The 22,215-nt window shown below is 48.9% G+C and overlaps 1 protein-coding gene and 1 long non-coding RNA gene across 3 annotated transcripts; one reads left to right on the forward strand and one right to left on the reverse strand.

Annotated features, from left to right (window-relative positions):
- Positions 1-977: 977 nt before the first annotated feature.
- On the reverse strand, positions 978-11,924 carry Klf11 (KLF transcription factor 11). 2 transcript variants are annotated; one of them, XM_078029674.1, is made up of 4 exons: positions 11,703-11,924; positions 9,948-10,217; positions 8,086-9,049; positions 978-3,456 (listed from the first exon to the last, which is right to left on the reverse strand). In XM_078029674.1, the coding sequence occupies exons 1-4, from the start codon at positions 11,742-11,744 to the stop codon at positions 3,176-3,178; spliced, it is 1,557 nt and encodes a 518-aa protein (XP_077885800.1). In that variant the 5' UTR covers positions 11,745-11,924; the 3' UTR covers positions 978-3,175. The 2 variants fall into 2 exon arrangements, with proteins under 2 accessions (XP_077885800.1, XP_005327411.2); XM_005327354.5 differs by lacking the exon at positions 11,703-11,924 and adding an exon at positions 11,075-11,181.
- On the forward strand, positions 11,916-17,117 carry LOC144369467 (uncharacterized). The gene is made up of 3 exons (XR_013429269.1): positions 11,916-12,412; positions 14,625-14,701; positions 14,914-17,117. It is a non-coding gene; the product is annotated as an uncharacterized LOC144369467 (long non-coding RNA).
- Positions 17,118-22,215: the final 5,098 nt, after the last annotated feature.

Raw genomic sequence — 22,215 nt, forward strand, 5'->3', positions numbered from 1 at the left:
TAATCCAGGAGAAAGCTGCCGACTTGGGCCAGGTGACAAGTCATCAGATGCCAGATGTTTTGAAAGATGAGTCAAGAACTGTGATGGGTTGGATATGGGGTGAGAGCAGAGTGACTCCAAGGTCTTGCACCTGAACTGCAAGGACTCATGTGCAGGTCAAGGACAATGGGGCCAACTGTGAGAAAAACAAGGGTGGGGAAGAGAGGTGGGGCTTGGCCATGTCGGGTTTGAGATGCAGACTGGGCAGGTGTCCCGGGACAGGTGCAGCACTACCTAGTTCAGGCAAGAGGTGCAAGGAGAGATCGATCCTCGGGGTCTTCACAGTTGGGGTTTCACGGCTGTGAAGCCTGGGAAAGGTGACCCAGGGAGCCCAGCAGTATCGAAGAATGAGAATTAGGACTCCCCAGAATCAAGAGGCCAGATGACAAGGGCCAGCAATAGACCAGACAGACAGGAACAGCAGACATCTGCAGTCCTTGGGGCCACTGTCACCTCTGCACCATGATGCAGACAGCAAGATCCCAGCCCACAGAGCCTCTGGTGACACCCACAGGAGCTCTTAATTACGTACCTTTGTGTGCAGAATCAAAGCAGAGGAGACTGAGCCCTCGTGTTGTCGTTAACCCTGGGTAAGGGCTGGAGTGAGGCAGCAAAAATGTTTCCACACACCTCTTCCAAGTCCCCCCTCGGGCAGACACCCACCGCTGGCAGGGGAAGAGCACAGGCCCCGAGGGCCCAAGGGTCATCCAGCAGGCTGGGTCCTATCCTGCCAGGACCAGACATGTGTGTCCCAGTGGCCAACAGAGAAGCAACCTCCTCATACATTCTTTTCAGAGAGAACTCCCAAAGGAATGCAAAGAAACAGACTAAACCGAGAAAAAGGAGAGTTCAGGTCGGGCCAGTTCTGCCCACTCATCCTGGAAGACACTGGGTGTTACACTAAGGCACTGGGCACAGTTAATGACACAGGACACAAGTCCAGTTTGCAAATCAAGAAAGTTTTATATGATTCAAAGAAAAAAGTTACATTACACATCTCATTTAAATAAGAATTCAAAGTCTGTTACATAAAACATAATTATGAAACAAATTTTACTGAAACTACTGAAAAGGCTCAATGTCAAAAATCAAGCAAATCTGCTCAGGCAATAAAGTGCACAGGGGGAACCTGCCTTGCCGGCGTGGCCTCGGGCACCCGAGCACCCGCACTGTCAGCACAGGGACGCCTCACTCACCCGCTGCAGCCTACAAGGGCTTGGTTCTCAGGAGGATTTTTCAGATGGGAACTTTTTCCCAACTTTTCAGAAAGTATTTCTAAATCTAATCAGGAAGTGGAAGTTTTAAATTAATACCATTTCAATACATCTACAATACTGTTCAGAGAATGAAATGTCACAAGCAACCAAATATTCAAAGACCTTCCACTACCCCAGATCATTGGACAAACATCACTGGTATAACATAATTAAGACAACTGTCCAAACCTGATGCCTTTTACGATACACACATAGTCAAAAGTGTTTATGGTGACTTAGGAGGATGGGAGGACTGGGGTGGTGGGGAAAACACAAACTATGTACAACCATCGCTCTCCTGCGACCATATCATGCCTCATGACAACAAGAACATACCATACCTGTGGAATTGTCCAAAATGTGGAAATCTCCTAAAGACACACACATACATACGGTAATGAAAAACAGTTGATACTAAAGAACAACTTAATGGGTATCAAGTAACATACAATGAAGGATCAAGAGAGGGTTATATTAGACTAAAAAGACCTGAACACGAACCCTAATTTTACTTACCCCACATGTCATCTTACCATCATTTTAATAAAGGTTAAGTGCCAATAACTAAAAGGCAAAAACAAATCCGCACAAAAAATATTCCCAGGCTACCAATATAGTGCAACATTCTGTGTTTTTTCATTTCTTCTGTTGCCTGAACTTCCAACATTTATCCAAAACCAATCCCGCCAGGCAGCCAATCTCCTGTGTTATCTGTGCTCACATGGCTAAAAAGCAGTGCCGTGCCCACGGTTTACTTGCAAGGTAGACTGTCTGATCAAAACAATATCTTTCAAACAAAATGAATGAAAGGTCAGTCAGGTGGGATTACATTGCCAGTCATGCGTAACACCCACTTCCTAGTTTTTCATCCTTAACAAAGGAACTTGAACCTTGGCACCAACTGTATACACTTGCACCTCACTTTAGATGAACTGTACTTGAAAGATCCATGCAACCTTTTTTCTATGTAGTCATTCTACTCACAATGCAGTATGGATAAGGCCACATCAGAAGAGGTCAACTGACAATGAATAAAGCAGCCAGGTTTGAGGGCTAGCATTCTTTTGGGGGCCTCAGGTACAAACAAGAATGGTTCAGCAGAGCAATGGCCCAGATAGCAACAGCACACAGATGCTCAGATCATGCAGCAGCTCCAACACCAGGAGCTGGCAGTGCCCTGAGTAAAGCCCCAGTGCAACCTTTACAGGTCATGCAACACACACAAACGACTAGCTCTAGCCAACCAGAATTTAGTTACATGGGCTACAGGATTGGTTGCCTGGAATTTCTCTTAAAAACATTATAAAGCTGACTGTAAAATTTTCCTTTCCTTCTTTTTAATAAGAGGCCCTTATTCAACCTGTTATTTTTTTTTAAATCTTAAATTGAGAAGACCTGATAATTTATGATTTTTTTTTCTGAATGATGTACGAAGCTTACTAAAAGCAAAAGCAGAGTCATTATAAAACTTCGCTATTAAAAGCTGAAAATAAGGTGGTAAAATCATCTATCTAGAAACTGATGATTGGAGCACCAACAATATAAATATTTTTATAAAAAACAGTATAAAATTAGTACCCTGTCTCATTTCTACAAAATATGAATAGGAAGGTTGTAAAAATCCAGATTTTGTAAACTTTATTGCCGAAATGTTTGAATGCTGGTGATTTGGATCATCAAATTTTCTTCTATTTCCTTTAAAAAGAAAGAAAGACAAAGAAGGAAAGAAACTTTTCAAACTACAAAAGATACTGAACAGGGTCCCAACCAGAAAAGAAGGGTTAACACACTATCGGAACCAGCTCCTGGGCCTCTGAGGCCTTGTTTTTAGAGGCAGCCATCAGCTATTCCCAAGGAATCACAGTGACGCCCACCCACTCTCAGGAAGAGGCAGGTAGGGGCGCATGGGGGCTGGCAGGAGACTCCGCCGAGGCGATTCTGTTCAGCTTGCCGACCTCTGTCTGCCAGCCTGGGATCTTCTTGGTGGTCATGTGGCGACGGGCATGCTTCGTCAGGTGGTCACTGCGCATGAAACGCCGGTCACACACAGGGCACACGAACTTCTTCTCCCCTGTGTGAGTTCTGCGGTGGCGAGACAGTTCATCTGAACGCGCAAATTTTTTATCACAGCCATCCCAGCTGCAGTTGAAAGGCTTCTCCCCTGGGAGGTGAAAACCATCACATTAAAGAAAACATGCTCAGAGCCTTAAGGCGAATTTACATTCTTTAAAAATTTTGTTCATCAACATCTCAGAATAGATTTTATTATTCAGATGGTAGGTGATCTAGAATCAAGAAGTCTTCCAAAACACATTTTCTTCCTCCCACACCTGAGAGGTAATAAATAGTCTGTAGAGCTCAAAGACATCAAATAAACCTTTCGAAGTTTATTTTTAAATAAATCTGCTGTTACAGCTTAGCCTTAGGGACAAGATTCTTGAAAGGAATAATTCCTCCCCGCCTCAGGATGAACTGCACATTAAAAAAAAAAAAAAAATCCCACTAAGAATCTTTAAGACTTCTCACAATCATTAATTTCCTCTCCATATTTCTTATTTCACTGACAAATAGGTTAGTTACAAAATGGAAAGGTTAGAGTTTAGACTACAAACTTAACGTGTTTGTTATTCAAAGTTCCAGAGCACTGGCAGGAACCCAATTGTGCCTTCCTGGAGTAGGGAGGTAAGCAAGGGAGCCTTGCAGGGGACATGGTCGTCCATGTAACAGAGCCCACCAGGGTCTTTCTAGCCAGCAGGAGCATGCCCCTTCTGGCATCCTGAAGCCCTTCTTCACCAGGCTGCCATAATCACATGCTGCCTGCATGATCACTAGCTTGACACACTCTGTCATGCGACCCGTCTTTCCATGTCTAGCTCACCCATCTGAACAGCTGAACTCCTGGCCTGCACTTCCTATAGCAGGCGGCAAATACACTGTTTTGAATAAATGAGTGTTGAAGAGGTACCAACAGATATTTTTCAGAATTGAAGTAACAAGAAAATTCAGCAGCATTATAAACTTTATAATTAACACAGTAGGGCCTGAAATTTTATAGATTTAAGAGTCCCACACGTAAGGTTGCTGCTACAATTTGAACGTGTTCCCCGTATTTCATGTGGTGGAAAATTAATCCCCAAAGTCATTATGTTAATGGAGAGGTGGCATCTTTGGCAGGTGGCTAGATCATGAGGGCTCTGTCCTTGTGAATGGATTAATCCACTATGGAATGATAGCAAAGCCACTCTTGCAATAACCTATCAAAGCAAGTTCTCCAGCAGCTGCTGTCTCTCATGGTGCCCTCTACCATGTCTTGATACAGCAGGAAGGCCTGGGCCAGATGCTGAGTTGATGCTGGGCCAGATGCTGAGTTGATGCTGGGCCAGGCTCTTGGGATTCCTAGCCTTCAGAACTGAGTTAAATAGGCCTATACTCTTCACAAATTACTTGAACTCAGGTATTGGTAAGGCGACAAAAACCAACTCCGACAGTTGCCTACTTGTTCCCAGGCTCCACCACATCAATAGCACATCCAGCGTCCAGGAGCTGGACAGACTGCCAGCCTTTGCATGAGATTTATAAAGACTCCTACTTGTTTTCAACTTACCAAAATGGAGCTTCCATTCACTTTACCTTACTCCAGTTTAAGTGTGTTTTTTCAGGTTGGTAGAAATATATAAAAAGTGATCTTATCCAAGTAAAGTTACCCAAATCTATTTCTCATGAAAACTCCAATGGAGTGTTTACAAAATGGTATAAAAGAAGGGGATTCTCCAGAACATTCATGTTATTGAAACATAAGTACTTTGGGAAACATGAAAGGAACTTGTTTAGATGCCCATATTTCTTATGATTCTGATAGTGTCTCTACCCAGGGAGGATGACTGATTAAACATGAAAATCTCAGTCACCTCCCCAAATTTGGAATCCATGCCTTATATGTTCATCTGGATAGGCTCTACTAAAAGCAGAGCCTCAGCAATAAGAGAATAAAATCATGGCATTTTCAGGTAAATTGATAGAGTTAGAGAAAATAATGCTAAATGAAGTTAGCCAATCCCAAAAAACAACTGCCAAATGTTTTCTCTGATATAAGGAGGCTGATTCATGGTGGGGTCAGGAGGGGGAGCATGGGAGGAATAGACGAACTCAAAAGATAGGGCGGGGTGGAAGGGGGTATGGGGTTAGATTATGGTGGAATGTGATGGACATTATACATGTATGAAGACATGAATTGGCGTGAATATACTTTGTATACAACCAGAGATATGAAAAAAATGTGCTCTATGTGTAATATGAATTTTAATGCATTCCTCTGTCATATATAAACTTTAAAAAATTTATTTAAAAAAAATAAATAAAGCAGAGCTTGCGACACCAAGGAGCCCACGAGAGCAGAGCAGAGCAGGCTGATTTCCTCAGAAGCACCCCTTCACTCTGATACAGCCATTACACCCACCCAGTGAAGAGCCAGCCATCATTACTAGTGTCAGACTCTTGTATCAGACACCAGGAATTAAATCCAGGTGAGATAAGACAAGTACATAAGTAACTAAAAGACAAAGGGAGATGATGGGACACATAATAAACTAAGACCAAAGAAATAAGATGAGGAAACAAGCTCTTTGAGGGTCTCAGCACATGGAAAGAAAGCTGAGGGAGAAGGGTGGAAATATGGTATTGGAGAAACAGGGTCAAAGGAGGCAAAGAGAGACAGCCCCAAGACTGGCCTATGAAGTACTTGCCTCTTTGCTCAGGTAAAGAGGCAAGTAGCAAAGAGGCAAGTACTTCATGGGCCAGGCTTGGAGCTGTCTCTCCAAAGCAAATAGCCAGCCCATAGCTATGGAGGAACAGCTCCTTCTGGAATGTCTGAATACCAACATGCACTCCATGCTGCAAGCAAAGGCTGCTATGGTCAGAGGCGCACTGCACTAATTAGAAACCAGCCTGTCTTAAAAGCATTGGCCATGGTGGTATACACCTGTAATCCTGCTACTGAGGCTGAGGCAGGAAGATCACAAGTCCAAGGCCATTCTGGGCAACTCAGTAAGACCCTGTCTCAAAATTTAAAAAGGTCTGGGGATATAGTTCTATGGTATAACACTTCCCTAGAATGCATGAGGCCTGGGGTTCTGTAAGACAAAAAACAAAACTCTCTCCAGTCAGTCTTTCCTATTTTATATTCCACAATCTGGACATTCTGATGGAAAGGGGGTTCCAAGAAGAGTTATGAAACACATCTTTACTGAATGGCATACTTTATGTGCTTCTATGTAACATGTGAGTATCAAAAAGGTAAGCTGAACAAGTGACTATAGGATCCTTGGAAAATACAAACAGCCAGGGGTGGTGGTACATGCCTGTAATCCCAGAAGCTCAGGAGGTTAAGGCAAGAGGATTGCAAAGTTCAAAGCCAGCCTTAGCAACTTAGTGAGGCCCTAAGCAACCTAGCAAGACCATGTCTCAAAATAAAAACTAAAAAGGGTTGGGGATGTGGCTCAGGGATTGAGTGCCCCTGGGTTCAATCCCTAGTGCCCCAAACAAAACAAACAGCAGCACTACAGAGCACTCACTCACTGGACACCTGAAAAACACTGCCCTCATCCAGAAAAGGGATTGATTCTCTAGCAGGCAGCACTCAGCCCTGTCACACATCATGGCAGCCACCAGCCTACGGAGCCTTCTAAACTTAAGTTCAATTAATGAGAAAGTAGAATTTGGTTCCTTAGTCACACTAGCCCCATTTCAAGTGCACATGGCTATCCAAATAGAACTCCCTTTTATTCACTGCAAAAAATTCTACTGGGCAAAGCTGACTAGACAACAAGGACATCACTAGGTCATTAGAGTTTCTTGTTGTGACCTTCTGAATCAAAAATTATACATTCTCCAAAGAAAACTATTATTTTTGATATGGGAATTGAACCCAAGGATGCTTAACCACCGAGCCACATTCCTGCCCTCTTGTTAATATTTTATTTAGAGATAGGGTCTCACTAAAGTTGCTGAGGCTGGCTTTAAACTCATGATCATCCTGCCTCAGCCTCCCAAGCTGCTGGTATTTGTATTCTTTAAAAAGTATTCTAGAACCTGAACTTTTCTAGTTTAGACCCACATTCCCCCAAATCTTGCTGATGCTTTCACTAAACATGAATGCATTTTCTAAAATGCAAAGAAAAACCAAGTGCGATGGCACCTGCCTGTAATCCCACAGCTGAGGCAGGAGGATGGCAAGTTTCAGAGGACAGCCTTGGCAACTTGGAGACTCTATCTAAAAATAAAAAGGGCTGGGGATGTGGCTCAAGTGGTAGTGTGCTCGCCTAGCATGCGTGAGGCACTGGGTTCAATTATCAGCACCACGTAAAAATAAAGATTATGTGTCCATCTAAAACTAAAAAACAAATTTAAAAAAAAAAGGGCTGGGTGTGTAGCTCAGTGGTAGAGCACCGGAGTTCAATCCCCAATACAACACACAAAGAAATAAATATGCAAAGAAACCATGAATATCTACTGCAAAACAGAGAGATGGGGCCCTGGTAAGGTACTCTAAAACTTGTTGAAGGACCACAATAATGGAGCCATCCTACATTCCACCCAGACAGGGTAGCAGTGGTGCTGATGGTTGTGCTAACAATTCCAACTCCTGCAAGATCACAAGGACTTTAAAGAACCAAAGAAAAAGAGCCCCTACCCACTCCAGCAGTCCTCCTGCCTCCCACTCAGAGGTGGCTGCAGATATGCTTCCTAACCAGAGGGTCTGCTGCTCCCATTACCCTACCTGCCCAGTGCTTACCTGTGTGAGTGCGAAGATGGGCCTTGAGATGGGAGCTCTTGAAGTAGGTCTTTCGGCAGCCTGGGAAGCTGCAAACATAGTTTCTCCTCCGGGAGAAGTCTACCTGAGGGGCACAGTTTTGGCTGGAGGCAATGAACAGTGGAGCAGGGGCAAGGGGCAATAACTTGGTGTTCCCAACAGCCATGACACTGGATGGGCAGGTAGCAGGCTGGGCTAGAGTGCTCTGTGGCAGCACCAGCATCACAGTTCCCTGAGGCATGGGCGGGCCCATGAACACAGGCTGGGGCATGGGTGCAGCCTGAGGCAGGATGGGTTTGACAGTCCCCACAGACAATAGGGGAGGAGGTCTCAAAAATGCAGAGATCATGCTACTCTGTCCAGTTGTAGGGATCATTTGGCACAGGACAGGGGGACTGGTGACAGGAACAGAAATCAGAGGGGTGGTTTTCCTTGGCAAGTCATTTTCAAAATTCTTTGGTGAACAGGGCTGAACTGCAGCAGGCCACCCCGCCTTCGGGCCTTTGTCGGTGGGGAGCAGGCCGCCAGATCCGTGCAAGCAAGGCTGACAGGAAACGGTGTTAGCAATGAGTAAACTGTCTGCAAGGCGTGTATCCTGCAAAGCTTCCAAATGTCCCAGAAACTGTGCTTCCCCTTCTCTGCTATTGGACAGTCGCTGTTCTTGCATCTGAGCAGGAGGAAAGCAGGCAGGAACAGGATTCTCCCCCGTGTGGCGGATCACACTTGTTACCAAGGCCCTGCAGCTGGGCACAGGAGCTGGTTCCTGGGGCTCGAGCTTCAAACTTGGCAAGCCCCTCTCAGTCCTCTTGTTCAGTGCTCTGGCTGCCACCGATGAAGATAGCGGGAGGGCCATGACCCTGTGTGCTTTGGAATCGGTTACTTGGGGAAGAACAGGTGTCCCTGTCGATGGCTCCATGAGATCAGGGCTCTGAGGAGGAGTTATGCACTTAAGGGGGAAAAAAAAAAGTTCCATGTGAAAAGATCTTGGTTAAATTTTAAAAGAAACTCATTTGATCACATTGCCCCAATGCCTTTTAAAGATGCATGGAGGGAAGACTGGTCTGAGCCTGCTGAAGCCCCAGCAGCTTTTAAGGCTACCCAAGGCACCCACTGTCTCAGCTTCTCCCCATTCTGTTCTGACCCCTCCTAAATCATGCATTTGCTCTGTTGGAAGAAAAGGCAATGTCTGCTAAGGCCTTGTACAACGACTAAAATGAGCAATTTAGCTTTAGGACTATAACAAGAAAACAAACTTAAACTTCAAAATCAGAGCTTTTCACAATAATCTCAAGTCCTCAAAAAAATCTAATCAGTGGTTCTGACTGAACCAAGCCTTCAGACAGTGCCCAACAATTCCCGGGTCTCTTCAGCTGCCCCACAGAAGAGCCCAATGTTGAGGTGCAAGGGACTCCCAGTACTGGATCCACTGCTCCTCTCGCTGAAGTCAGCTGCCACAAGAAGGCAGAGGTGCCACTGTTTCAACAAAGTTCAGGCTGATGCAATAGCACACGCTTTCTCTAGGAGCTGCCCACATGTCCTAATCCTGGATCGGGTCACAAGGAAAACCTAACCCTCCCACCCCCCACCAAGATTCCCCAAGAAATTAAATTCCATTTTCTTGCATTTATCTATTATCTGAAGTACACTAACCCCATGTATCTCATGTCTGGAAGGTCATGATCCCTCAGTGCACATTTTCAAGCAATGAAGGAAAAATTTTCACCCCTGTGAACCCACACAAGAGGGGTAAGCAACCTACTTGCCAGCATCCCAGTGAATCAACCCATGAGTTGTCAATGTAATTATTTAAGCCACTCTAGGGCTCTCTCCCCACCCCCACTTACCAGAGTTGATAAAGAATGAAAGTCCTTTGGTAGCTCAGCTGCAGCTGTATCCATAAGCATGGTAGTGGTGACATCCCCAGAGTCAGAGACAGGTGTGAGGGGTCTTATCTTTAAGAGATCACCTTTCTGGGATCTTTGACCCCAGGAGCTCATGCAAACCAGAGCCTCAACTGCCTCGATGTCTGTTTGCTCCAAGATGCTGCATGTAGACCTTTCACTGTCATGCCGCTTCCTCTCCAGGATTGACTCACATATGTCCATGATGTCAACCTACAGGTGACATAACACAATGTCTTCTCAGTCCACGGGGAAAAAGGAAAGGCACCCCCCAGAGGCACATGGACGTGCACACCAGAAGCCTGCATCCGTGCATCACTTCAAAGGCAACATGCTCTGTGTGCTAGTAAAAGACCCTCATGGAACACTGGTGACAACTCTGCTTTCAAACCAATGTTCTAAAGACTGGACCTGGCTGGCAAGCAGTTTCCCCTGAAAACCATGACTCTTAAAAGGTTACTGATTTCATGTTTTTCTTGGGTAAATTATTAATAAGACTAACTACAAAAATATAAGTCAAAGTGGCTAGTGTGAAGGTGTCACCTGGAAGATGAATTCATACAAGGCCTGACTGGTCTGCCAGTGAGCCAGATCTTTTGATGACAGCTCCTTGAGTTGGCAAAGCCACCAGGGCATCCTCCTTATAGACCATTTTTAGACTCTCTGGGGCATGCGCCCAACTCCCTGGTGGCTGAACTCTACGGGCTCCATGCAGGTAGATCCCATGGTGACTGAGCCTGCTTTCAGCAGACTGAGAAACATTAAGGCACTGGTTCTGCCCCAGCCTAGGAGGAGCGAGAGGAAGAGTGTGCATAAGGTCTGTACAACCCAGGAGAGATCTTTTCCCAGGATTGACTGGTCTCTTCCAAAAGAAAACCTTAAATCCATACAGATACCCATTTTCACTTAAATTGCCTAAGCAGCAAAACTTTGACGAACCAGTTTCCCCCTCTCCGAGAACAGGCAGAGGTCACCTTTGCAAATGCCACTTTGCCCAACCTCTGTGGGCAGCCTGCACCACAGAACAAATGCAGAATTTAGACAGAAGCCCAAGTGGAAAAGGATCTCACCTGCTCTCTCAGTGTCGCTGCGACCACCCAGCGCAAGTAACTCCACAGCCCCCAGACCCAGAAGCAAAGGGTCTGAGCCTCCTCGTGCTGCGTTCCCGCCAGCCGCCTTTGCCCCGCCCCTCCGCGTGCCGCTTCTCCGCCCCTTGACCCGCCCCCTCCACGCCTCGCTCCCGCCATCTGACCTTGCCCCGCCCTCGCATTCCCGCCCCTTGCGTGCAGGGTTCCCGCCGACAGCCTGCGCCCCGCCCCGCCCCTACCCGTGCCCCGCCTCCACCGCCCGGGTGCCGCGTTCCCGCCAGCCGCGCCCCCGCCCAACGGCCACCCTCCTCACAGGGCCCAGGTGACGTCATGGCTGGAAATAGCCCCGCGCCGGGCGGGGCCGCCGGGAACCGCGAGACAAAGCTGCACGTCCGGCTGCGCGGGGCTCAGCACACGCCCCCTCCCCGCCCGGCGAGACCCCGTGCTTCCACCGCCCCGCCCAACCCGGAGCCCGCCTGGGTGCCCCAGCGGTACCTTAACCGCGAGACCCCGCACAGCCCGCACCTCCGCCAGTCCCGCAAGGCGGCGCGCCCTCGCCTCGCCCCTAGCGCAGGCAGGCGTCCCCTCCCGCGCCAGCCCCTCCACTCACCGCACGCGCGTCGCCCGGGCCCGCGGAGCCTGGCGTGTGCATGGTGCCGGCGGTTCAGAAGCAACAAAGCGGCCGCGGGCGTGAGCTCGGGGACGGCAGCGGCCGCACGTGCGCAGCGGGCGGTGATGGCCGGAGCTCTTGCGGCCAGCGCGCGCCTCAGCCCGCTCGCGCGGCTCTGCCCCGGCGCGGCCCTCGCGGCGCGGGAGGGGCGGGGCGCCGCGGAGGGAGCGGCCGCGGGGGCGGGACGCGCAGGCAAACCAAAATACGCTGCGCCCCGCCGGGGGTGGGCCCGTCGCCCTCAGCCAATCCGTGCTCGGCCCGTGCGCGTCTGGCCTATAGGCGCCGCGTGGGCCCGCGTGATCGCAGCCTGGCCGCGGCGTGATCCGGCAGGGCGGGATGCGGCACGTGTTTTGGTCGGGGCCGGGGGGCGGGGCCTAAGCCCTGGAAAGTAGGCGAAAGGTCCCGGCGGCGGCGCGGCGGCGAGCAGTGGACCGGGAAGTCTCGCTGGGCGGGGGACACCCACCGCACTCCATGGGGCCACCTACCGCCGGCCCGAGCGTGGGCCGCGTGAAGTGGATCGGTCGGGTAGCGGGAATTCAGCCAGAGCGCTCACCCCTGCTTTTCTTTGCCTGTTTTCACTGCTAATCTGTCCTGGGTTCCTAGAAATGCATCCCTGACCGGGAAGAAGTTTGAAAGCTGGTTGCTTCTAGGTAACATTCTTGCAGGCCCCCAGATCCCAGCTCCTCGGTGTCTTCCATTGTCGCCTCTCCCTAGGCATCTATTTCTGAAGAGGGACTGGGGAGGCCAAGGCGGTAATCACCTGAACCCCTACCCACGCCCCCAGTCCTCAGGCCTGCTTGAGAGAGAGCCCAGTGCCCACGGATCCTTTCCACAGTACTAATGTCGCCAGAGCCTCAGTTCAGCACTCACTCAATTCTAAGTTCTTGGCGAGCAGGAGCCATGCACGTTGTGTTCCCCAACTCTGCAGGGCAGCAATGGGACATCCCTCCACTCATCCACAGAGCCCACATTTTCAGAGCCCTGATGCAGTGGAGAAAACCCCTAAGTGGACAGGTTCCTTGCTTGGCCTCAGCAAACTCACATAAGCAGACAGAGCCATCCTCTCAGGCTGGTAAGGGCACTGAGATGGAACCCACAGGCCTACTCTGGTTGAGGAGATTAAATAGGCAAGAGAGAGTATTCCCTGGGCATGGTGGGGAAGGCATATAATCAGAGACTAAGGAGTCTGAGTCAAGAGGAGCTCAAGCTCAAGGCCAGCTTGTCAACTTTGAGACTGTCTCAAAAAAAAAAAAAAAAGCTAGGGATGTAGTTTACTGTCAGAGAGCCCCTTGGGTTCGATCCCCAGTACTGTGGGGAAAGAAAGCACCAGGAATGTGTAAAGATGAATTAACCATGATCAGCTGTACCGATGGACTTCTAGGAAGTCTCTGGGAAGGGCAGCCAATGATCTATCTGCGCATGAAGTCTTAAGTCTTGGACACAGATTTGATTATTCTACTTTTCTTTTTTTTTTTTTTTTTTGGTACTGGGGATTGAACTCGGGGTCACTCAACCACTGAGCCACATCCCCAGCCCTATTTTGTATAGAAACAGGATATCACTGAGTTGCTAAGTGCCTCAACATTGCCGAGGCTGGCGTCTCAGCCTCCCAAGCTGCTGGGATTACAGGCGTGCATTACCATGCCCAGCCAGACTTGATTATTCTGTTTTGCCTGCTTGTCTACATTAGATTTCTAACTGGCTCCTAATGTGTCCATACCTATCAGAACTATCATTTTCCCACCCATCATTCTCAGGGATCTTTAAGCTTTTCTGTGGGCTGCTTGGAGCAATATCCACAGTCCCTACTGCAGTTTGTGAGCTTCAGAAATACAATTCTTCCATCCCAACCTCATTGGCCTTTGCATTCCCAAACCAGGCCGTAGGATTGCTATGGTTTGAATGTTTGACCTGAGAATTCTTGTGTTGTAAATTCAATTCCCAAAATCATATATTAATGCTATTTCGAAGTGGAACCTTTGGGAAGTAATTAGGGTTAAATAAAATCATGATAGCATGAGTAACTTTACAAGAAAAAGAAGAGAGACCCCAGCTAGCTCACTGTACTTTCTGGCATGTTATGATGCAGCATGAAAGCCCTTGCTAGAAGCAGAACAGAGTTTGACACCATCCTCTTGGGCTTTCCAGCCTCTAGAACTGTGACCCAAAAAAAACCTCCATGTAAGTGACTTGCTCTCAGGTATTTAGTTATAACAATAGAAAACAAACTAGGACAAGAGTCAGTGACCCCTCTTGGTCATTTGTCACACTAGCCCTTTTGCTGTCTCCCGGGCCTGGTACTTGCTGTTCCCTTGAATGCTTTTCTCCTGGGCGTAGCCTCCCATCTTTCCTGTCCTCTCTGCAGAGAAGCCTCTTCCAGAGTACCTGTGGTCTAGGCTGACCTCCAGCTACTCCCTCTCTCTGCTCTTTTTACTTCCTCCAAGGCACTTTTCCCATTCATCAGGTATTTGCTATCCCCCCACTAGCAGGAACTCCCTGGTAGGGGGCTGTCTAGTTTGTCCATGTGGCCACATGGCAGCTGTTGAGTGAAGGAAGGTGAACGCCTACTGGCCTCCCCACTTGGACATCCTTCAGACACCTCTCATTCAGCATCCTTGGAACTGAACTCATATTCTGCCCAAATCTGAATTTCTCACCTCCATGCAGGGTACTCCTGATGTCCTGTTCCTTGATCTAGAGATCAGAGCATCACCTTTGACTCCTCCCTTTCTTGCTCTTATTTACTTTCACCAGTTATGTCAAACCCTCCTAAATATTCTCAAACATTGTCATCACCCACTCCTGCCCTCATCCAGGCCACCATCTGGGTTCACCTGAATGGTTGCTATTGCCTCCCTACAGGTCTCCCTACCTCCAGCCTGACCACATCCAGCCTGCTCCTCACCTCCCTGCTAGAAGGATCTTGCAGAAGTGGACAGGTACCCAAACCATCATCAAAACCCCAGGGGGACTAAACTGGTACTTCTTAGCCAGGATTCCTTGACTCTTCCTGACCAGGCTCCTGTCAGCACTTCCTGCATCATTTCCAGCCAGTTCCTCACTTGCTTTTCCTCTGCCTTCTTGCCCCCCACTTTCCCATTAGAACCATGTGCCCCCATGTCCCATCAAGTCACTGTCTTTTGTTTTGCAGAACATGCCAACACTAGTCCACTTTGACTGTAAGATTGCAGTGTGACTTTGGGAGAAGTGCTTTCTGACTCCCCCAAGCAGCAGGATAGCTCAGTGGAAGGCTGAGTTCATGGGCTGAAGTTGACCTGAATCCAGATCATTACGACCGTGGCCGAGTCCTGTGACCTGCCCACACCCATTCCTGCTGCATGGAGGCAGCGGCTTTTTCAGCACCTGGAGTTCCGGCAGCTCACACCCCAGACCCTGTCTTTACTCCCTGGGTTACCTGGGAACTTGAGAAGTGAGTTGGCTAAGGGCTCTTTGGGCATAAACCCCAATTCTTCCCACGTCTAGCCTATCTTCTGGACAGCCAGGAAAGCTGTGGCTGCTGCCAGACCCAACTGTGGCCCCGCCTGTGGTCAGAGAGCTATTGATGTGTTTCTAAGCTCAAGACAGTTGCAAGCCTTTGACTAGGGAGACATTCCTGTCATCACCACAGGCCTCTGGGGAGAGTGTGGTCCAGCAGAGGGACTGGACCTGGCCAGTGTGTGATGCCTGTGAAGAGAACACAACAGGGTCCCACAGGCTGGAATGCCACCACTCTCAGTGCTTGCAGAGCCCTTGTGTATGCACTCACACTCTTGCACAGAGAATAGTGTGCTGCATACTTTCTGAGCCTTGCTTGTTGACTTCACACTGTCTTGAAGATTATTGCATATCTGCTCATAAATATCAACCTCATCCTTTGTAATGGTTAGACAATATTCCATCGTATGGATATGTTAAAATTGATTCAACATTTCTGGCTAAATAACAAGACATCTAGGTTGTTTCCAGTTTGCCCAGAGCAGCAAGCCCATCCATAGTTTGCCTACATGCAAGGAAAACTACAGGACCAGTTCCTAGAGTGGGAATTGCTGGCTTAACTACTGTGTGCATTTCTTAATTTGGAGGGGGCACTGGAGATCAGACCCAGGGCCTCACACATGCTAGGAGAGTGGTTTGCCACTGGACTACATCCCCCATTCCTCCTTTTTCTTTTTTTATTCTTTGAGACAGAGTTTTGCTAAATTGCCCAGACTGGCCTCCAACTTTCTATCCTTCTGTCTCAGGCTCCCAAGTAGCTGGGTATATGCTACCACGTCCAGCTGGTTTTATATGCATTGAGACTTTTAAAAAGAAAATCTACAATATGATGTGGTTTGGAGTCTGACTTTTATTCAGTGTGCTTTTGGGGTTTGTTTAGCCTTCCAGCTATAGAACATATCATAATGTATCGATCCATTCTTCTGTTGATGGACATTATGATTGTTTTCAAGCTGGGGCTGAATAAAGTTGCTATAAAAATTCTGATGTACATATATGGTGTTTTTAATTTGCAAAAACATTGTCAAGTTGTTCTTCAAGATGTTGTGATCATTTACCCCACCAACAGTGAACTGTAGGTCCCCATTTCTTTATTAACTCTGGTTCTTCTTGGCATTTCTGCCTTTTATTAAGCTAAGTGAAAAATGTGAGAGCTCATAGTAATCACTTTGTATTTCTTTCATGGACTTTACCTGAGACTTTTTCACATATTAAAAAGCTATCTTGATCTTCGGTGAACTTCGGAGAGTATTTTAACCTAGTGTAGAAACATGAGTGTGCGCTAGTGCTGAATGGAGGGAGTCTGTGCAGAAACAGAAATGCTGCAAGGGCGGGGCTGGTTGGAGATGAGGTTGGAGAAGTGGGGCAGATAGGAGGAGCACACCGCAGGGAGCCCGCTCAGGCAGAGGAAGGACTTGCCTGGGTCAAGAGGTAAGGAAGAGAAGGTGGTCAGAGAGGCAGGAAGGTCTGGGCTTGGGTGCTCAAGTGTGTTCCATCTTGGTGACCGTGTGCTGTGGGAAGAAACACTGGTGAGGTTGGGACTGGGTGAGTTGGGAAAGAATTCAGTCTGACCCACTGAGAGGAGAAGCAGCAGGATTGGTTGCCCATGCAGAGAACTCAGCAAGCATGTTAGAATGATCCTGGACCAAAAATTGGACTCTCACTGTGGGTCCTGGCATTAAAGTGCTGGGTCGCTTTGGGCAGGTCCCTTCCTCCCCTTCAGTCTGTTTTTTGACCTGAAAAATTGGAGTTGCATTAGTTCTGCCTTGACCTATAATCAAGCAAGTTTTCATATTTTTGTTATGGATGAGAAAAAAAAATAAAATATTCTTTTTTGTTATTTCATACTCTGGATTTTTTTCTTTTGGTGTTGGAGAGTGAGCCCAGGGGTGCTTAACCACTGTGCCACATCCCAGATCTTTTTTGTTATTTTTTCACTTTAAGATAGGGCCTCCCTAAGTTGCTAAGGCCGTCCTTGAACTTGCAATCCTCCTGCCTCAGATTCCTGAAAACATTTTCATTTTTTAAAACCACGCTAGGGGGGCTGGAGATATGGCTCAAGCGGTAGCGCGCTCGCCTGGCATGCGTGTGGCCCGGGTTCTATCCTCAGCACGACATACAAACAAAGATGTTGTGTCCGCCGAGAACTAAAAAATAAATATTAAAAATATTCTCTCTCTCTCTCTCTCTCTCTCTCTCTCTCTCTCTCTCTCTCTCTCTTTCTCTTAAAAAAAAAAAAAGATGGACACAATAAAAAAAAAAAACCACGATAGGGTTTTAATGTGTCCCTCAAAGTTTATGCATTGGATACACATCTGTAATCCTAGCCACTTGGGAGACAGAAGCAGAAGGATTTCAAGTTCAAGGCCAGCCTCAGCATTTAGTAAGACCTGGTCTCAAAATTAAAACTAAAAAAAAAAAAAAAGGAGGGGGGGCAAGGATGTAGCTTTGTGGCAAAGCACTCCTGAGTTCAATCCCCAGGACCAATAACAACAATTTAAAAAACAAACAAAAAACCTTCAGGTGTTGAAAATTTGATCTCCAATGTGTGGTGTTAGAAGTGGGACCTTTAAGAAGTGGCTAGACCACAAAGACGCTGCCCTTGTCGGTGGATTTATACAGTGAGTGCCTTATGAAAGGGTAGATTGGACCTCCTCTTGCTGTCTCTATTGCCCTCTTTTTGCCACAGCAAGAAGGCCTTTGCCAGCCTTTCAGTCTTGAACTTACCAACATTCAGAACCAGGTGCCAACAAAGTTCTGTCCTTAAAATTGTGTGTGTGTGTGTGTGTGTGTGTGTGTGCGCGCGCGCGCACGCACGTCCACTAGGGATGCTTCTGCCAGGCTGGTGTGTGCAGGTCTAGTCTCCCCGGGGCGCTCTACCACTGAGGATAACCCCAGCTCTTTGTGTTTATTTTGAAACAGGGTCTCACTGAGTTGCCCAGGCCAACCTCAAGCTTCCTATCCTCTACCTAGCCTTCCAAATTGTTGGAAGTTGCCCAGGCCAACCTTAAGCTTCCTATCCTCTACCTAGCCTTCCAAATTGTTGCACCACTGTACCTAGTAAAACTGAACTATTTAACACTGTTGAAATGTTAGTGGGTTGGTCATGAGTCACCCACCTGTGGTATTCTGTTATAGCAGCACAAAATGGACTAGGACGTACGGTTAAGTATAATTTAAGAATCTCATCATTTATTTTGATATTATACCCTCCTAACTTTTTCTTGCTAAAATGTCCTATCTTTTGTGGCAAGGTGGTGATCCCAGATGGATATATATAATGCCTTCACTTGTGAAAAGAAAATGTTGGCCACCTAACGGCAGCCCCTCACGTGTGTTCTGAAATCTTGGGGTCAGAGAAATCCCTCAATCTGGGACCCTTGGAGTCAATGGGTCTGTAGGCCCCTCCCAAATCTGATAATCCACTGTTCTGCCAAGGACTGGTCTTCTTTCTGCAGTGAATTTGGAAGAGCTGATTCCCAGGTCACCCTGGCTCTGTCAACTTTTGAGAGGTGAGGACTCACAGGGACCAACTCCTCCTCCTGGCCCTCAACCCCGGAGTCACCCAAGATTCCCTCTTCAGGTCACAGATCCTGGTCTCAGCAGCAATTCTGTAGTCTTTGGCCAGAGCAGGGGTGAAGCCAAGGGACCAAGTAGTTCCAGCCTTCTGAATAGCTGAGATTGCAGGCTCAACCCACTTTACGTACGAAGTAATGGAGGAGTGGAGAAGTGAGGCAGCTCACCATCTGAACTGGCTGGTGAGTGGCGGGCCCAGAATCCACGTCCAGGCTCAAGTCCAGAACCTCACTCTCCCACCATCTCCTTGGTAAGTGGGCTGTCGAGAGCACCTGCTGAACCCTGGAAGGTGGGACTGGGCTAGGGAGCTTTGGCAACTCCCCCCAGTCACAAAGGGGACGCTTGCTCGCTGCTCTCAGGAGTGCTGCTTTGGTCCTACAGGAGCTGAGCTGAATGACATGCCCTGTCCCGCCACACAGGCCTGCTCCATGCCTCTGGCCTCCTCGTGCTCCTGTGCTGAGCCATCTTTGTGTGTCGCCAGGTTGGAGCACCCTCTCTGTGTGTTTGTCTTCAATTCTTTTGAGAGGAAGAACCAGGTTGTGCCTATGGGTCAGGTGATTGGGGGTGAGGGGCAGCACAGTCCTAACCTGTAGCTTTTGTCAAAGGAAAGCCCCGGAAGGTGCTGGGGATGTTGTTGGACCTTGGAAGCTTCTCTGAGGGTCCAGGGAATTGGCAGGGACCTCGCAGAGCCTGGGCAAGCATAGCCTACGGAACCCGGATGCTCAGGGCTGTGGACACCATGCAGGAATAAGACCTACCCTCTGTCCCTGAGCTCCCCACCATTAGGGGAGAGACTGACCCACAAGCAAGATTTGCTATCTACCCAGGATACCATGTGGCCCCGGTGCAGTGGGCAGCAGAGGGGATCTCATTATGCCTGCCTGAGGAACTGTAGGGAGGGCGGGTCTGGGACAGTCATTTGAGCTGATATTAGGTGGTAAGGAGGTAACTATCTAGGGGATGGATGTGGCCTTTCACTACTAATGATGGACCTCCTCCACACTGGCATTCTCCATCTCTTAGCGTAAGACCTTCCTGTGCACTGGCAGCCCGATTCATTGACGTGTGTCTAGGAAGAGACCTGGGGCATCGACTTGGCCCCTGGTCCTTAAACTTGAGCCTGGAAGATGTGGTGAAGTAGGCTGCCATGCCCACCCCTGAGCTGGCCGAGGTCTCTGATAGGGTCTGAGGATCTGTACTTCTAACACATCCTCAGAATTGTTGCTGCCCATGGTTGAGGGATCATGCCATGAGGATACTGCTCTGCCCAAGCCTCTCATTTTGTTTAGAAAGAAATGGAGACTGAAGCAGCTCCTCCCCATCGCCCAGGAACAGGAGCAGAGAAATGGCCAGACCTGCCTCCAGACTCCTCTCTCCTCAGCCCTTGCCCACAGTCCAGTGTCAGCCTGCCACCTCTGGGACCAAACGCCCCAGGGCTGCTGTTCAGAAAAGCCCTGTATGAGGGCCTCGAGAGGCCAGCGTGACCTTGAGCAGCAGGGAGTCCCCCGCTGGCCTGGGAGGGGAACAGGGTCCCGTGGATGCCTGGCCCGTCTGCCAGGCCAACCACTTGCCACTAGGTGTGCTGCCAGCCCAGCTTCCCCAGTGACCCGTGTGGTCTGGCACCCAGCCAGAAAGGGCAGCAGGGCCAGTGGGGGAGCGGGAGGCTTTGGCCGAATGGCAGTGAAGAGCATCCACTGGGTCACTTCGTGTTCCCTGAGGTGTGCCAGGTCTCCACTCCAGCTGACAGACATTTGGGGGACTCTCTCCAAGTGCCACGGTCTTGGGAAGGGAAGACCTTAAGCTGGCCGTCCTCCCGACCCAGCGCAAAAATGATTTTAACCGTTTGAAGGAGATTTCAGGCCCCAGGCAGGCCAGTCCCCAGATCAGAGCTTCCCCAGGCAGGCTGTTCCTCCCGCCAGGGACTTCCCTAGGACTGGGGGACTCCTGGTCACTGGATATGCTCCTCACAGGTGTCCCCATGTGGGGATCTCTTCTATTGCTCAATTCATGACCATGACCATTTCCTGTCTCACTCTGGGAACTCTGACTTGGAGCGTGTAGAGATCAAGTCCAGACCAGGCCTGGTGCAGACTGGGCTGGCTCCTCACCAAGACACTGGCGACCTTTTAGCCAGCATGAGCTTAGAAAAGGCTTCCTGCCGTGACTGGTGTGGACCTCCTGCCTGGACACCTTCGGTCAGGTGGGTCACTGTGGGCCACCCACCAGCAGCCTGGGGAGCTGAGAGAGGTGGGGAGGGGTGGGCAGGTCCAGGTCGATGGCTCTGTGCTCTGGGTCTGCGAGTCGATGGCCTTGCCTTTCCCACCCTCCCTGCCCTGCTTCCCCACTGCCCTGCAGGAACTTGAAGAGCCGGAGCCCTGGCCCCCCTGCAAGCATGATGGCTTTCCAGTGGCAACATCATGGAGACTTGTCCAAGAAGGCAGGAGGCGCCCACCGACTGCATGCTTGACCCCCAGCAGTTAAGGGCAGCAGTGGCCCGGGGCTGGCTGGTTTGCCTTGTGCTGGGCATCCACGTGCAGGCTGCGCTTTAGCAAGCAAGTTCCTGCTAAAGCTCGGTGTGATGCCACCACTGGCCCGGGCACAGGGGAGAGATAGGTCTTGGGCAGTTGCATAACTGTTAAATGGGGATGGTAAACCGTCAATTTACAGGAGCGTGGTGGGGATTAAGGAGATGGTGCTTATATAAATACTTGGCCAAGGAGCCTGATAACTACTCCAAAAGTGTCTAAAAAGAAGCTGCCCTGTGATAGGGACGCTCACCAGCAAACTAGGAAGCGCCAGGAGAGAGGAGAGAGGAGTCAGCCCTCCACAGCCCTGGGTTCTGCACCCACTGCTGACTGAAAATGCACATAGAAAACTAGGTCCGCAATGTTGTGGGTATTCCCCAAACAATGCCGTACAGTAACTATTTATGCAGCATTTACATCACATGAGGCATGGTAGGCTATCTAGAGATGATATCAAGTGTGAGAGAAGATGTATGTAGATTATATGCAAATGCTCCATTTTATATAGGCACTTGTGGTACTGCAGGTTTGGGTATCCTCAGGGTCCCGGAAACAGTCCCCTTCCAATGAGCTAACAAAGCCACTCAGAGGGGGAGGTCAATGAAGGTCTTGAAGAGGAGATCAAGAAAATGCAGGCAAATAAGAAAATGGAGGGTAAGGAACATGTTTGGGCTGCAGAACTTCAGTGACATTTAGAGATGACCTTCCAGGGAGCGGAGCTGACCTCCTCTGCCCCTGAGTGCACGCTTAGAGCCAGAGAATGGAAGGGGGAAATGGGTGCTGGAGAAGGCTTGCAGACAGCATTTTACCCAAGGGACGGGGTGAACTGACTCAGCAGTGATAACCTGTGCAGACAT

This window comes from Ictidomys tridecemlineatus, chromosome 12 (genome assembly GCF_052094955.1).
Source record: "Ictidomys tridecemlineatus isolate mIctTri1 chromosome 12, mIctTri1.hap1, whole genome shotgun sequence".
NCBI classification, from domain to species: Eukaryota; Metazoa; Chordata; class Mammalia; order Rodentia; family Sciuridae; genus Ictidomys; species Ictidomys tridecemlineatus.